This window comes from Atractosteus spatula, chromosome 8 (assembly GCF_055471065.1).
Source record: "Atractosteus spatula isolate fAtrSpa1 chromosome 8, fAtrSpa1.hap1, whole genome shotgun sequence".
Classification (NCBI taxonomy): domain Eukaryota; kingdom Metazoa; phylum Chordata; class Actinopteri; order Semionotiformes; family Lepisosteidae; genus Atractosteus; species Atractosteus spatula.
In genome coordinates this window covers 3,218,357-3,233,728 of record NC_142713.1, presented here as the reverse complement: position 1 = coordinate 3,233,728, position 15,372 = coordinate 3,218,357, and the positions used below count along the sequence as shown (strand labels likewise).

Genomic DNA, 15,372 nt, shown 5'->3' with positions numbered 1-15,372 from the left:
AAGGAGACCTAAGGCGGTTTCTATCCTGCAAGGCAGAGTGAGTGGAGGAAACTTCCAAAAGCAAGAACAGAAAGACTCTTAGCTGGCTACAGGAAACCTTCGGAAGCTGTGGTTTCTGCCAATGGAGGCGTCACTAAGTGCTGACTGCCCAGGGTGCCCAGCCTTCTTCGCGTGTGAGAGAGAGAGAGAGGAAAGTCAGCAGCTAAAACGTTTATGTTTGTGCCACGCAGAGGTTGCGTCAGCTTTCTTTCCACCGAGAGATTCGCTGAAAACGCACAGTTTGGCGAGGGGAGCCTACACATTTTTTTTTTTGGCACACAGCTGTACAGGCGGGGCCGCTGCAGCGCTCGGTTTCTCCGAGCCCGCATAGCTCACCGCACGCTGCGGGCAAACGGGTTTCACGGCACGGCGCTGGCTGTTCAGAGCGGCGCCTCGGGAGCGCGCCCCGGCCGTGACTGACCTCGGGGTCAGCTGCCCACGCCGGAGTGCGTCACCGGGCACCGAGGGAAAAGGGCACGAATTACTGGGGCCTTTGGGGGGGGGGTCTTCTCATGAGTTTCTCATTTTCCGATCGTTTTTGAAGGCGTACTGACAGCGGGCCCGATTTCTAGCACCGCGCAACCGCTGGCGATAGTCTATTGAATACGCTTCATCGGAAACTGCGGGATTTAACTGTTTTAATGGATGGGTGGGCGGATTTAAATCTCAAGCAAACGCATATAATTATACAGCGACCCGATCTTTTGCACGTTATTGTATCCAATTTTTAAAAAAAGAAGAAGGAAATAAAAGTAGACGGATTCTTAATATAGATTTCAATTATTTCGTGTTCCGGTTCTTACGGGATAGGTGAACAGGTCGTTGGTTTATTAAAAACCAATTTACAAGCCGTAAATTCAAGTGCACGACAGAACACAAGTCCGCAAGCACACTATTCGTAGGAATTGAAAACAACAACAAACTGTAAAAAAAAAAAAGGTGCATGATAGCGTTTTTAACAACGGATATTTCAACCGCCAATCCGACATTTTCCTCCTCTGCATTTACAGGTCCTCCTAAAACTCTTTAAAATCACACAAGCACTTGGTTCAAACTCTTCCTGATCAGAGATTTTTTTTTTCTTGTGCAAAAACAGAGCGACAGGAACAAGTTACGCACGAAAAGGAGGCGTCTAATCCAGTTCATGGATGTTCCCCGTCGAAGGCCGTGTATTTCAGCTCGTCTTTTAACTGGTGCAATGAAGGAGTTCAAAAGACAAGCAAGAAATACATTTTGAAAAAGCATTTAATAAATTTAAAACATCCCGGAGAACAGAAAAAGGATTGGTGTCCGTGTCCTCTTATCTCTTGTCTCCTTTCCAGGATAATTTATCAATTCAAATAGGGAAACAGCGACCCCTGTTGGCTACAGACACTTACTGCTTTTGCCGGGTTTCATTCCAGCTGAGTTTAAGATCAGATTAGATCACTTAATTGGCCAGATACAATCTCTTGAATTAGGAGTTTGTCTTTTCGCAGACCCCAGCCTGCTCTCCATGAGACACACAGACAGGGAGAGAGAACCTGGGGGTCAGAGCGCAGGGTCGGCCATTTATACGGCGCCCCTGGAGCAGCTGGGGTGAAGGGCCTCGCTCAGGGGCCCCACGGAGTAGGATTCCTCTGCGGGGCTCGGGATACGAACCGGCAACCCTCCAGCCACAGGCGCAGATCCTGAGCCACAGTGCCACCACACCACCCCCTGCCATTAATTAGCTCCTGCCATTATGTAATTGATGAATAACAGGAGTCAGAATGACTGCATGTTGAATAGCCCTGGTCTGAGAAACATATGTGGTCCGCCTCTTGTGACCTACTATGGCCGTTACCTTTGTAAGGCGAACTGAGACCTCTATTGCTACACCTCCCTCTCTGCCTGGGCTCGGTAGTTATGTTACATCCCCTCCACAGAAGGATCTTTGAAATATCTCTTAAATAGTAGTTCCACGTCTCTTCCTAATGTTGGATGGACAGCGCGGGGGTCAAGCTAGGGGCATCTTGAGCAGAAAACAAGCTTGGCTCGTTCTCACACAGAGAGGTCGCCGAGACACTGAATCAGCTTGCGACGCATGACAAAAAAAAACCGAGGCTCCAGAGCAAAACTCCCAGCTAGCCTCCGCAGGGTTAAAAAGATAAAGCAGGAGAGCACCGACAGATCCCAGCAGCTCGTTCTGAACCTAGTCGTTTGATCCCAGTGACAGATGTTGTAATTAGCTTTGTACAGAAACCCAGGTGCCTCCTAACATTGTCCCTAGGGAATATTACTAAGTAGGTCGTGCAATTAGCAGCAGACACAACTGTTCTGTTTAATGACACTGGCTTTGAACCCTCCTTAACTATTAAAGACACACGGGTCAACAGCTGTCTAAACACCTCTGGAAAAGAACCTAAATTATCACCAGCCTGTAATACAGGGAGATCAAACTCAGCAGAGAACTGTAAATGGATGCATGCCAATATATATATATTTATACCTTCTGAATATGAGGTGAACTTTAGAATTGGTGAGGTTATAGCCTGCAGGATACTCCTACTATATGCATAAAAACATACAAGCTTATTAATCAAAGTGTAAAGGAAAACTGTTGGCAGTTTCTGCTGTTACAGAACTGAAAATGAAACACTAATTAGGAAACCAGTCCTAAATAAGATCGGGAGTCCTATTGATTGGAAAACTGAACTCTCCCCTTACTCTCGGCACAAAAAAGGCACCTTATGAAATTTTCAGAGGAACTGGATTGTTTTCCTATCACATTTCCGACTCTGAAATTCCACTTTTTTTATATCGAGGAGAATGTTTCTTTTTTCCTTTGATCATAAGAACATTAAGATCAAGAAAGGAGGCCATTTCTTGAAAGAAGTCGGGAAATTAGCTTAAACTACAAGGCTGGGTGGCTTGTTCCACACTCCCACCACTCTTTGTGTAAATAAAGGCCAATCTCATCCAGCCAGTTTTTGGAAAGACGCCAGAGTATCGGCTTCAACAACATGTCTGGGGTGTCTGCTCAATGACATGGCACTCCCTTGATGAGATTTATTTTTAAAAAAAATTGTGTTTGTGTTACCACACACATATCACCCTGCAACTCACAAATGACAACCCACTGGAGCTCAGCAGGGGGGAGCCTGGTCAGTACCTGGACGGGAGACTCCTGGGAAAAAGGAGAGTGATGAAGCCAGTTCAGAGAGGGGGGTTATTAGGAGGCCATGATGGGTATAGGCCAGGGGGGGAATTTGGCCAGGATACTGGGGTAACACCCCTACTCTTGTCGAGAGACACCTCGGGATTTTTAATGACCACAGAGAGTCAGGACCTCGGTTTTATGTCTCATCCGAAGGATGGCACCTTTTTACAGTCTAGTGTCCCCGTCACTATACTGGGGAATTAGTACCCACACAGACCGCAGGGTGAGCGCCCCCTGCTGGCCCCACTAACACCTCTCCCAGCAGCAGCCTCAGCTTTCCCAGGAGTCTCCCCTCCAGGTACTGACCCGGCTCACACCTGCTGAGCTCCAGTGGGGGGGGGCTGCCAGCTGGGATATACGGTAGCTGCTGGCTATAGTGTAATGAGTGGGGGCGTCTCCCTCCCCAGCGCGTGGAGCTGAGCCTCTGGCTCAGAACAGGGTGAGGGTGACCCCCAAGTACAACCACAGGCAGGGAATGATGCAGCCAGTCTAAGGAGGGAAAGAGGAGAAAGAGACCAGCCTGGTCGATCCCTACCAGAGGTCGGTGGTTGTTGTTGAGGTGGTCGTCCGAGTCCAGAGCGACTCCTTCGGCTGAGGCGCCATCTGGGCGGCAGTCCAGGGCGACCCGGTCTTGGCACTGAGGGTGGCAGGAGTACTTGCAGTCTGCGGAGGAGGAAACAGAAGCTTAGCGAGAACCGCTCCACGAACTTTCCCAGGTTTAACCCTCAGCTGCGTCAGAATTCAGGCTGGCCATCCTCCGCTCCTCAGCTCTGTGAAGCTGGCTTTCCCTGTGAAATTCCCCTGCATTTGTGCTCTCTATGCTATGATTTTTGCTATGAGTGGCTCATAATGGCAGGGGGTGGTGTGGTGGCACTGTGACTAAGGATCCGTGCCTGTGGCTGGGAGGTTGCCGGTTCAAATCCCGTGGCTGGCAGACAAATCCTACTTCGTTGGGCCCCTGAGCAAGGCCCTTCACCCCAGCTGCTCCAGGGGCGCCGTATAAATGGCTGACTCTGCGCTCTGACCCCCAGCTTCTCTCCCTGTCTGTGTGTCTCATGGAGAGCAAGCTGGGGTCTGTGAACAAGACACATTCCTCATGCAAGACATTGTATCTGGCCAATAAAGTGATCTAATCTTATCTTACATCCTCTGAAAAAGAAGGCAAGGAAACCAACTTCAGACGCTACTTTCAGCAACACAATCCAGCTCAAACAAATGTGGGGGTGCTGTCTGTAGGGGGGGGTCGACTTCAGTTGCTCTCCGCTAAGGCATGACCGCGGGATTTGCTCAGTGGTTCAGTTCACGGGCAAACCAGATTTTTTCAGAACGAGCACGGTCTTAAGCAAAGTCTTAAGCAAACCCGAAACGCAGGCGTACTACCGCAGAGCACAATGAAACGAAGACCTCGAAGTTACATGCAATCGTCTCATCCAGGTCACCCATTTCAGAAATGAGCTTGGGGTGTAGCAGAGACTCCATACAGAGCACCCCAGGGCTCGAGTCTTTACAGTAAAGAGATCCTACAGCTCTCCAAGGAAATCAGAACAGTTCCAGAATAGCTGACCGCAGCGCACCAAGTCCTGCAAGGTAAGGCGATCTTAAGAAAGTACATCAGATCCAGTGTCGGTCTGGAAGTGAGTTGTCATTGAACTCAATCTTTTTTTTTTTTTTTACAGGCTCTCACGATGCGCGCGCGCCTAAATCACATCGCTCGCTGGCACCGCAGGTGAATTCTTGTGTTAATCATCGAGGGGGGGTGCGTGGGGAATGTTCTGTTATCGGTAGCTCTGCTCGTCATGTGCGCTGGGCAGGAGCTTCACAGACACTTGTGGGCTGCCAGAAACAAAAGAAATGGGAGTCAGGCCTTCCGAATCCCGGGCATCACAGCAGGCCTCATGCCGGATAAAACCAGAGGCGAAACATCGTCGTACAGGGGTGGGAGTTTCGTCTTTTGGTCGCCACACCGTAAGAAAAGAGGCTGCCCCTGAAAAGGCCGGACTGGTTTGTGGCGTGAAAGGGAAGATCACACCGAACCTTTTCGGCGCAGAACAGGGAAGATCGAGGGAGAGCCGGACCGAGCGCTTCAGAGTCAAGGCACACATTGGAGCACGCTCCCTGACCAAGAGGTTTAACACGGCAGCAGAGACCCCTTTAAAGAGGAACTGCAGTCCCAGTTTCTCAGACCAGTTATTAGATCTCGGTAACAAAATACAGTACAGTACTGTACTGACCTTCGACATTCTGTTTTATCTGGCATAGCCAATCGACATGCTATATACATATGCGCTATGTACTGTATGAATGCGCATGCATAATATTTTGCCCAATCCCATTGACGTCGCGGGAGAGCTGGAGTCTATCCCACCAAGCAACGGGCGCAAGGCAGGGTACACCCTGGACAGGACGCCAGTCCATCACAGGGCAGACAGATACGAGCCCTCACTCGCCACAGAACCAGTTTCCCCCAATTCACCTGCCGGCATGCCTTTGGGCTCTGAGACGACACCAGGGGAAACCCACTCGATCACAGGGAGAACATACAAACTCCACACAGACAGCACCCCAGTAACCGAACCGAGGGCCTCAGCACTGCGAGGCTGCAATGCTGACCCCTGCATCACCGTGCCCACACGAAAGCACTTGTACCAGCGCTCAATTAAAGCGCAAGAAATCTAGCATCTCCAAAAATCAACCTGGATGTTTTGTTGTTGCATTTTTGCTTGGTTTAAGTAGGTGTATTTGAAGAAATGCAGCGCATTGAAGATTGCATTTCCGAAGACCACATCTCTCAGCATTGCTTTGCAGATCAATGTGTTGCGGAAGTAGTTTCTTATTTATAATTAATGCAAAAAGCATCCTTCTTCTCCAGGAGATAAACATGCTTCCAACACAGCTATGAAGACGTCATGAGTGCATGAGCACAAAGTCCGAGTAAAAACTCACCCCAATCATTGGAATGAAAGGAAATTGAATCAGCTTTACACAGAGAAAAAAGGTCAAAGATACAGCCCAGGCTAAATTTGATTTCAAAATCAACAGGCACAGTAAAGCGATTGAGCCTGAGACTTATGTGAGTGCTTTTAAAACCCAGTACAGGATTTGGTTGATTCAGAACTCCAGCTACTCACGCTGACAAGAGTTGACTTGAATTATACAAGGAGTAGCCTGCATATTTTCGCCAATGCCAGCTACAGGAATTGTGTAAGTTTATAAGGCTCATCAGCGGCCGGGTAGCACAGTGGGCTGCATTAATGACCCACAGCACTGAGACCCTGGGTTCAATTCCTGGTGTGCTATCTGTGTGGAGTTTGCATGTTCTCCCCAGGTTATTGTGGGTTTCCTCCCACAGACTGAAGACATGGTAGTAGGTTAATTGGCTTCTGGGAAAGTTGGCCCTGGTGTGTGCGTGTGTCCTGTGATGGACTGGTGCCCTTGTTTTTTTACTGCAATAGGCTCTGGCCCCTCTGTGTCCCTGAAGTGGATTCAGCAGTTATAAAATGAATGGATGGATGTAGGTGCCACGCAAAACACAGAGCATCTACAGTACCTTTGAACACGTGAAGCAAAGCAGTACGAACAGAACAGAGGCCAAGAGAATTTGTGTTGACTTTACGGACATCAGTGTCAGGACAGAATTCCAGCTCCTCCGTTTTTAACTCCAACCAAGCCCACCCTTGGACCCAAACCAGCCTTCCTCGTCACACCTTCCTTGACAAAAACGAGCCTTTTCTCTCTCCAGTTTCTGTCTCCCTCCAGATCTTTACCGTTAGGCCCAAGGCTCTTCAGGTTCTGTAGATGTCTTCAAAAACCGAAGGAATCACTTCAATTGATGAAGGCATCCTTTCTCCCCTCTCCCTTTTACTTGACTTCCAGCTTTGAAAATCGGGATGAACACTTTGTCCTTCAGAGCCTTGACGGGGAAAGGAAAGTAAGGGCTCTACTTTACACAAAGGGTGGTGGGGGTGTGGAACAAGGCCCTTCATTTAAAACCGTACCCGACCGCTCTGAAAGAGAAACTCTCTTAGTATTTATTTGTGAATGTTACATTCGGGCGTCGCACAAAACTTAGGCTGGCCAGCCACTGTCTCTGAAGGACTGGGAAGCACCTCTTTATTTGTCTGAAGAAGTCCGTTTCCTGATACTACATACAGCCTGACGGCAGCATTACAGCAGAGATGAAGTCCTGTTCCACGCGACTGGTGCTGTCGTACTGCACGTGCTCGGTAGGTGTCAGGAATGTGAGAGCTTGTTGAATCTGTAAGGTAGGGGACACACTCCAGCCTTACAAGGAGTTGAAAATTACAGCTGGGGCTTCACACACCTTGGAGCCTTTCTGGGCTTTGACCTGATCTTCGGCAGTTGTGGCAGCACTTTTTTTTATAAACTCCTGGCGATTTGCTTTGCTTTTTTTTTATTTTACCGTGTTCTTTCGAGGATCAACAGAAGCTGCAATTCCTTGCGGATCAGAAAAGCAGAGCTCACAAGAGGGGAAAAAATGCTCTCCATTTGCACGCATTTCGTCCTGGGTGACGTTAAACCGAGGACAAAATCGGATTGCGCTAATTAATTTTCCAGATCTGGGCTACTGTCCAATATCCCTCGTAAGAAGAAATGTTGTGCAGGCATTAAGAATTACAGGGGGGGGGAAGCACAGTGCACCGCATACTCTTCTGGTGAGAGGCATCTTCTTCATCATAAAACATGCTGAGAAAGAAGCTATCACACCATCACAGCCGCTCTGCCATGTGCATTAAACAGAATATTACGCTTAAAACGCTCCTTCCTGAATCACATCCAAGACAATCTCGACTTCGGATCCAGGCCAGCCAGATTTGTTTTTGTTGTTTTTTTTACATCCGGGAAGCGTTTTGCTTGATTGATTTTGCTTTATCCCACCCTGGCTCAAATGAATGGAAAAATAAAACACAACCCAGAAGTTTGTTCTTACCTGCTGCGGCTCTTTTCTTCACCTGCAGCGTGATTTTGCCGGACAGCTTGTATATAGCCGTCCCCATGTCATCCAGGCTGTCTCCCTAGACCTGCTCTCCCGAGCCGAGCCGAGCTGAGCCAAGCCGAGCCGAGCCAGCGAGCCCAGATAGCGCCGGGGTGGTGGTGATGCTGCAACAGGCAAGACCTCATTGACTCTCCTCTCGGGCTGGCCTCATAAGCACATGCGCGCGCAGGCACAGCGGCTGGGATAATTGTAGGCAGATTCCTGACTCCACAAAGCCAGGCCCCAGGGCTCTGGCCAGCTCATTTGCCTGGATTCCAGAGTTGTTGTTGTGTTTTTTTTTTCTGCTGAGCCCGTCAATTTGCCTGTCAAATGATAGACTCTCCCTGCTGCACTTCCAAACAACGCAGGAGAGCAGTCAAGACCTGGCAGGAGCAGAGGTGTCACCCTGTTTGTGGCTCGTTAGAAGGCCTTTTCTTGAAAGGATGCTGTTTCACGCCGTGTGCAGGCTGAGCACTGTGGAAACGCGCGCTAGTGGAAGTGCTTCACAGCCTTGTAGCCCCGATGTTATGCGATTAAGGGTGTTCTTCGACCAATTTGGCAAAATAAAACCTGTTGGTCAGTTTACGCAGGAAACGAAACAGTGAAGTTTTTGAAAATCGGGATGAACACTTTCTCCTTCAGAGCCTTGACGCGGAAAGGAAAGTAAGGGCTCTACTTTACACAAAGGGTGGTGGGGGTGTGGAACAAGCTGTCCGGCCATGTTGGTGAAGCCGATACCCTGGCTTCTCTCCAGACACAGCTGGATGAGATCCTCCATTCAGGACAGGGGGAGCTTCCTTACGCAAAGGGTGGTGGGAGAGTGGAACTAGCTGCCCGGCCATGTTGGTGGAGCCGATACCCTGGCTTCTCTCCAGACACAGCTGGATGAGATCCTCCAGTCAGGACAGGGGGAGCTTCTTTACACAAAGGGTGGTGGGAGAGTGGGACTAGCTGCCCAGCCATGTTGGTGGAGCCAATACCCTGGCTTCTCACGAGAAACAACTGAATGAAATTCCTGAATCAATTCACTACCGGCTCTTCTCGATTGTAGCCTCTCGTAGGTTCTCAAGGATCAAGCAGGTAAAATCAACGTCTTCTTTGGCTAAAGCCTTGATCTGCACAACGGTGCAGTCAGGTGGAACATTCTGTGTGCCTGTTTGGAAAAACCAGATCAGAAGTCATGTAGGGATTACACTGAAACCGAGAGCGGGCCGTTTAGACTGTGCTTGTCCACTGAAGGCGAGATCTGAATCTCCCTTACATTGATTAGAAATGGTACCGATCGCTTCCTTGCTCGATGTGTCAAAACGCCTGCCACAATGAAAGCACTGCATTTTCCATCAATAAGGACCGAGGTCAGAGAACGAGCAGGGAGTGCTGTGACCATTACACCCTGAAACTGCACGGGCAGAGTCCCGAACAAAAAGCTGGCAGTCTCGGGAGACTGAAGGAAGAAGACTGAAGTAAGTCAAGAAGCAAATAAAATCGTTTTTTTACTGCTACGCTATGGATTTGGAAGCCTGTGCCAGGTGCTCTGGTTTCCTTCCGTAGTCCAGAGACACGCTGGGAGGTTAACTGGCTTCTGGGAAAACTGGCCCTGGTGTGAGTGTGTGTGTGTGTCCTGTGATGGACTGGCCCTGGAGTGTGTGTCTGTGTGTGTCCTGTGATGGACTGGCCCTGGTGTGTGTGTGTGTCTGTGTGTGTCCTGTGATGGACTGGCCCTGGTGTGTGTGTGTGTGTGTGTGTGTGTGTGTGTGTGTCTGTGTGTGTGTCCTGTGATGGACTGGCCCTGGTGTGTGTGTGTGTGTCTGTGTGTGTGTCCTGTGATGGACTGGCCCTGGTGTGTGTGTGTGTGTGTGTGTGTGTTGTCCTGTGATGGACTGGCCCTGGTGTCTGTGTGTGTGTCCTGTGATGGACTGGCCCTGGTGTGTGTGTGTGTGTCTGTGTGTGTGTCCTGTGATGGACTGGCCCTGTGTGTGTGTGTCCTGTGATGGACTGGCCCTGGTGTGAGTGTGTGTGTGTGTCCTGTGATGGACTGGCCCTGGTATGTGTGTGTGTGTGTGTGTGTGTGTGTGTGTGTGTGTGTGTGTGTGTGTCCTGTGATGGACTGGCCCTGGTGTGAGTGTGTGTGTGTGTGTGTGTGTCCTGTGATGGACTGGCCCTGGTGTGAGTGTGTGTGTGTGTGTGTGTGTGTGTCCTGTGATGGACTGGCCCTGGTGTGAGTGTGTGTGTGTGTCTGTGTGTGTCCTGTGATGGACTGGCCCTGGCCCTGGTGTGAGTGTGTGTGTGTGTGTGTGTGTGTCCTGTGATGGACTGACCCTGGTGTGAGTGTGTGTGTGTATGTCCCTATGTTTTTTTCCCCCCCACTTCCTGTATTCAGGTACCCCCCCATTGGTCCATCATAACACCGTTGCTGCAGTGACGTCATCGTCATCTCCGGTTTGGGTTTTCCCCACAACAGTCCAGATCCATTTGAAAATTGATCCGGTCCGGGTTTTCCTATAACAGTCCGGATCCATGTGAAAATCTGATCCGGTCCGGGTTTGTTTTTTAATTTGACTTGGAGGACAGGTTTTGAAATGAGAGGAACTGTAAAGGTAAACGTTCTCTGTCGCCACCTTGTGGTATTTCCGACGCACTTCTCGTGAATATCTCATGTAAATACAGTTTTGAAAATGTACCTTCTCAAATCAAGCAAAGTTTATTTATCAAATGCACAACAATACAGCGTGCAGCGGCAGTAGTTGCTGGCAGTGAAATGTCTTTTCTACGAGCTCACCGGGGGGGAGGATAAAATTCACAAAATTAAAGTTACAACATAAGGAGACATTATGATAGATAATAGTGCAATACAAATTGAATAAGATAAACTCAGACTACACTCATTATTAATAGAGCTGCGATGTGCCCAGGGTGTATGCAATACATTATATCCAAGTAGTGCAGTATGCCCAATACAGTGAAAAGTGTGTCCATGTAGCCATTCCGGGTGATTTGCTGAAGGAGCTGCCTCTTGGCTATTTAGCAGTCTTATTGTCAACGATATCGCCGCGAAGCAAAATGGTTAAGACGCGTATTAATCCTTCATTCGGTTTAGTTTTACTTTGGTGCGCCGTTGTCGTCTCTTCAATACTTTTGGTCGGGTAATAAACGCTAAACTTATCGGTGGCAAATGTACTCATCACCGTTTCGGACAGGAAGGCGCGAATGTGCTGTCGGTACATCAGCACTATCCAGTTACCGAAAAGGCCCCATCATGTTCTCTCTTTTAATATTTAACACCCACGATGCTGGCTTGGCGATGCCCGGGCTGTCCAGATCTCGTTTAAATGCGTCTCCAAGGACGATGGTCCCGTAACTAGGGCCAGTCGCTCCCCCCAATCCTCCTCACATTACAAGCAAAAACCAGCGTAATTAATCCCTGGTTTCGGCCATGCTTTTTGCCGGTGCGATCTGAAATGTGCCCGGGCTCTTGACCATTCATTTAAAAAGTAGTTCATTCTGTACCTGGAGGTTAGCCCTCAACCAAAAGGGCTGGCCAAACCTCGACTTAAAACACTCTCCACAATCCTTTCAACTCACTTAAATCTTGGGTGTTGCTATTTCTAGTGAAATGCAAAAAAAGTAGGGGGCATTCATGGGCTGTGCTTCGATGCGTGTTTTCTGTAGTGAAAGCCTTCCGGTTCACAGTTCGGGGACCCCTGCTTGGTCATCACAGTTCTCCTGCTCACCAGCAGGGCTGTCAGGAGAGGTGAGAGGTGAAAACCAGGATCCATCCGCCTTGAAGAAGCACCGCCAGAGAGACTTACTCTCCCCTCGGGGCTGTGCTTCGAGGCAAGAAACCGAACACAAACAAAACCAGCTTACATTACCTGTTGCCCGGGGACGTGGTATTATGACAACACGCAAACCTGTATTTACACATGAAACTAGCTATCCCCTAATCTACGTAGAGGCCGAAGCTTAAAGGAAGCTCGTATGTTTGTTCGTTCTTTCTGTTGGTTGCAGGTTTACTCTGCTTTGTCCAGGAGAATCTTGCAATGGCCTGCCGTAGGGCAAAACACTGTTGTTTTTGAGAGGCAGGGATTCGATCGCGTGCGTCTGAGCAGAGAGAGCACTACTCCCCTGGACAGCGCCAAACTCCACTACGCCGAAAGGCCGGGCCTCCTGCCTAGGCTTCTAGGGGGTGATGTCACTTCCTCTAACGGGCTCTTGCACACTGACACCCATACACGAGGAAATATGTCATCCAGTATCTGTGCACATTATAGGCTGAGCATTGGAGATGCTTTATCCAATAGAGATCCGCAGGTATGCTGGAGCCTATCCCAGCAAGCAACGGGCGCAAGGCAGGGTACACCCTGGACAGGACACCAGTCCATCACAGGGCACACACAGACTTCTACACAGCAGGACCAATTTTCCCAGAAGCCCATCAATATGCGAATATATCTTTGGATTGGGGGAAAAAAAAACAGAGTACTCAAGAGTAAATACACACAATTATGGGGAGAACATACAAACTCCACACAGACAGTACCCCAAGATTTGAACGCAAGAGCCCAGCCTGCCCACTAGTCTTTATTCCAAGTTCTTGAACATCCCCTTAAGCTAATGTGACCTGCAGAAGATTCAGAATATATTAACCTGCTCCTTGTTTGTCCAGACTGAAGAGCCTATTCTCTAGTTTTGTTCACAAGCACACGAGAATCAGGGGGAGTGCCTGAGCTTTTTATAACAGAGCTACGCGGTGCAACGTCTCCATCGTGTTTACCTGCGAAGCCTAAACCAGCCCACACTGTGGCGTCAAATGGAAAGCTCATTTTGAGCTACAATTTTGTGTGCCTGCACAAATCAGAGCTCTTTCAGGACAAACAAACCTGACTGACTCCAGGACGACCAATGGCTGTTTTGACGGTTTTAATGGAGTCAGGTTTTGACTGGGCTATCAGCGCTGAAAGCAAACGTCTCATTTGAAGCGGACAGGACAGGATGCCATCAGGCAGTTCTGTCATATACAGACGATGCCAGCATAAAAATTAATAATAATTCCTTACATTTATATAGCTTTTTTTTTTTTGGACTCTCCACTCAGAGCTCTTTCCAGGTCAGGGGGAATCCCACTACCCCCACCAGTGTGCAGCCCCACCTGTTATGATGCTCCAGTCCTCTCACACACACCAGCTCTCAGTGGGGAGGAGAGCAGAGGGATGGAGCCAGTTCAGAGAGGGGGGTTATTAGGAGGCCATGAGGGGTAAAGGCCAGGGGGAAATTTAGCCAGGACACTAGGGTAACACCCCTACTCTTTTCTGGGATTTTTAATGACCACAGAAAGACAGGACCTCGGTTTTACATCTCATCCAAAGGACGGTGCCTTTTTTCAGTATAGTGTCCCCATCTGTGGGCATTAAGACCCACACAGACTGCAGGGTGAGCGCCCCCTACTGGCCCCACTAACACCACTTCCATGACTGGAGATGGGAAATTGGCTTTGCAGGCAGGTAAAGACATAACATAATACATTTAAGAGACGTCACACATCCCACAGTACATTTAACACATAATGCATCAAACAAATGTATGGTGAGAAAGAAAATGAATGTAGATGAAGTGAATGTACAGTCAATTGTCCAAATTGAGCAGGATAATAGCTGGAGGAATAGAAGATGACTTGGCTCTATTGCTCTTCAATCCTAAGCAGCCTAAGTCGATGCCCAGATAGAAGGAGCTCAAATGCATTGTGCAGGGGGTGGCCATGACAGGCAGTGATTATACTGGCCTGATTATACTCGCTTGATGTAGACGCCTGAAAGCTGTAGTTGTTCTACACCAATAGTTTTGCTGGCTACCTTCGAAATCCTGCTGCGTCCCCTGTGCCCTCATTTTAGTCCTTATGAAACCTGTGCAGCTAATGACACACCGCAGAAAATTATGATGAGAGATACCAATTTCTAAGCCCGAAATGCCTTAGCCGTGTAGCACCACATTCTGGTGGCTTCTGATAGTGTCAGGTCACTGGGGAAATCCTCATACATTTGCAGTTTACTTAGCACCTGCGAAACACTTCGTCAGCAAACCTCAAAACTGCCAGAACCGTACTGCCAGAGTTCGCTTTAAAGTCCGCTGCCTTTGAAAAAAAAACAGGGATATTTGCATTTGACTGCTGCATCACGAGATGCTATCCTACCACTTCAGTCTGCGATTCTCCAACACTTTCCCCGTTGGGTTTTTAAGCCTCCTCTGCTTCCTTCCTTTTATTTTCTAGATACTTCTTCCAATTAAGGGTTGCAGGGGAGCTGGAGTCTATCCCAGCAAGCAACAGGCTAAAGGCAGGATACACCCTGGGCAGGACACCAGTCCATCACATGATACACACAGACACACACACACTCACACCAGGGCCAGTCCATCACAGGATACACACACACACACACACACACACACCAGGGCCAGTCCATCACAGGACACACACAGACACACACACACTCACACCAGGGCCAGTTTTCCCAGAAGCCCATTAACCCACCAGCATGTCTTTGGCCTGTGGGAGGACACCAGAGCACCTGGAGGAAACGCATGTGAAGACGGGGGGAACACGCAAACTCCACACAGACAGCACCCCAGGTCCCCCAGTTCTGCAAGGCAGCAGTGCTGAGCATTGAGCCGCCCACATCTCCTCCCCCCAGCTGTTATGCGGATTGTCTGGCTGGGTCAAGAGGAAGAGAAACAGACGAAAATTCATCAGAATGGTGTTGAAAGCCGGGCCTGTTTGCCTGGTGGCCCGACACATTCCTCACCTTTCAGACAGGCACAGGGCTTGTTCGTTCCCCTTCCGCCTGGGTTACATTCAAAACCCATCTGCGAAGCACTGGTTTATTGCACATTCTCTCCACATAGTTGGGTGACAGCGATTGATTTGGAAAGAGGCGTTTCAGGACACCTGACAAAACACCAGGCAAATTCCCGAGGAGCGACATTTGAACGAACCTGGAGCTAAGCGAGTTACGTTCCGATATTTAAGCTGCTGACAAGGAGGGGAAAACCCTAAACTTTAACTAAACAGAGTTCAGAAAATATTCTTTTTTTCCTTTTCAAGTTGCGCTCCGTTTTTGCGATCGCCTTTTTTCACCATTCTGAATTGAGCGGTCAGGGGTGAGTT

At 49.0% G+C, this 15,372-nt stretch overlaps 1 protein-coding gene across 2 annotated transcripts in view; it reads right to left on the bottom strand.

The window, feature by feature from the left end:
- The window catches only part of rassf3 (Ras association domain family member 3), an 84,270-nt gene that overhangs the window by 57,873 nt on the left and 11,025 nt on the right, over positions 1-15,372 (bottom strand). For both annotated transcript variants that reach the window (XM_088923691.1, XM_088923692.1), the window contains exon 2: positions 3,756-3,883. In XM_088923691.1, coding sequence (XP_088779817.1) covers positions 3,756-3,883 — 128 coding nt within the window. The remainder of the gene's footprint in view (positions 1-3,755; positions 3,884-15,372) is intronic.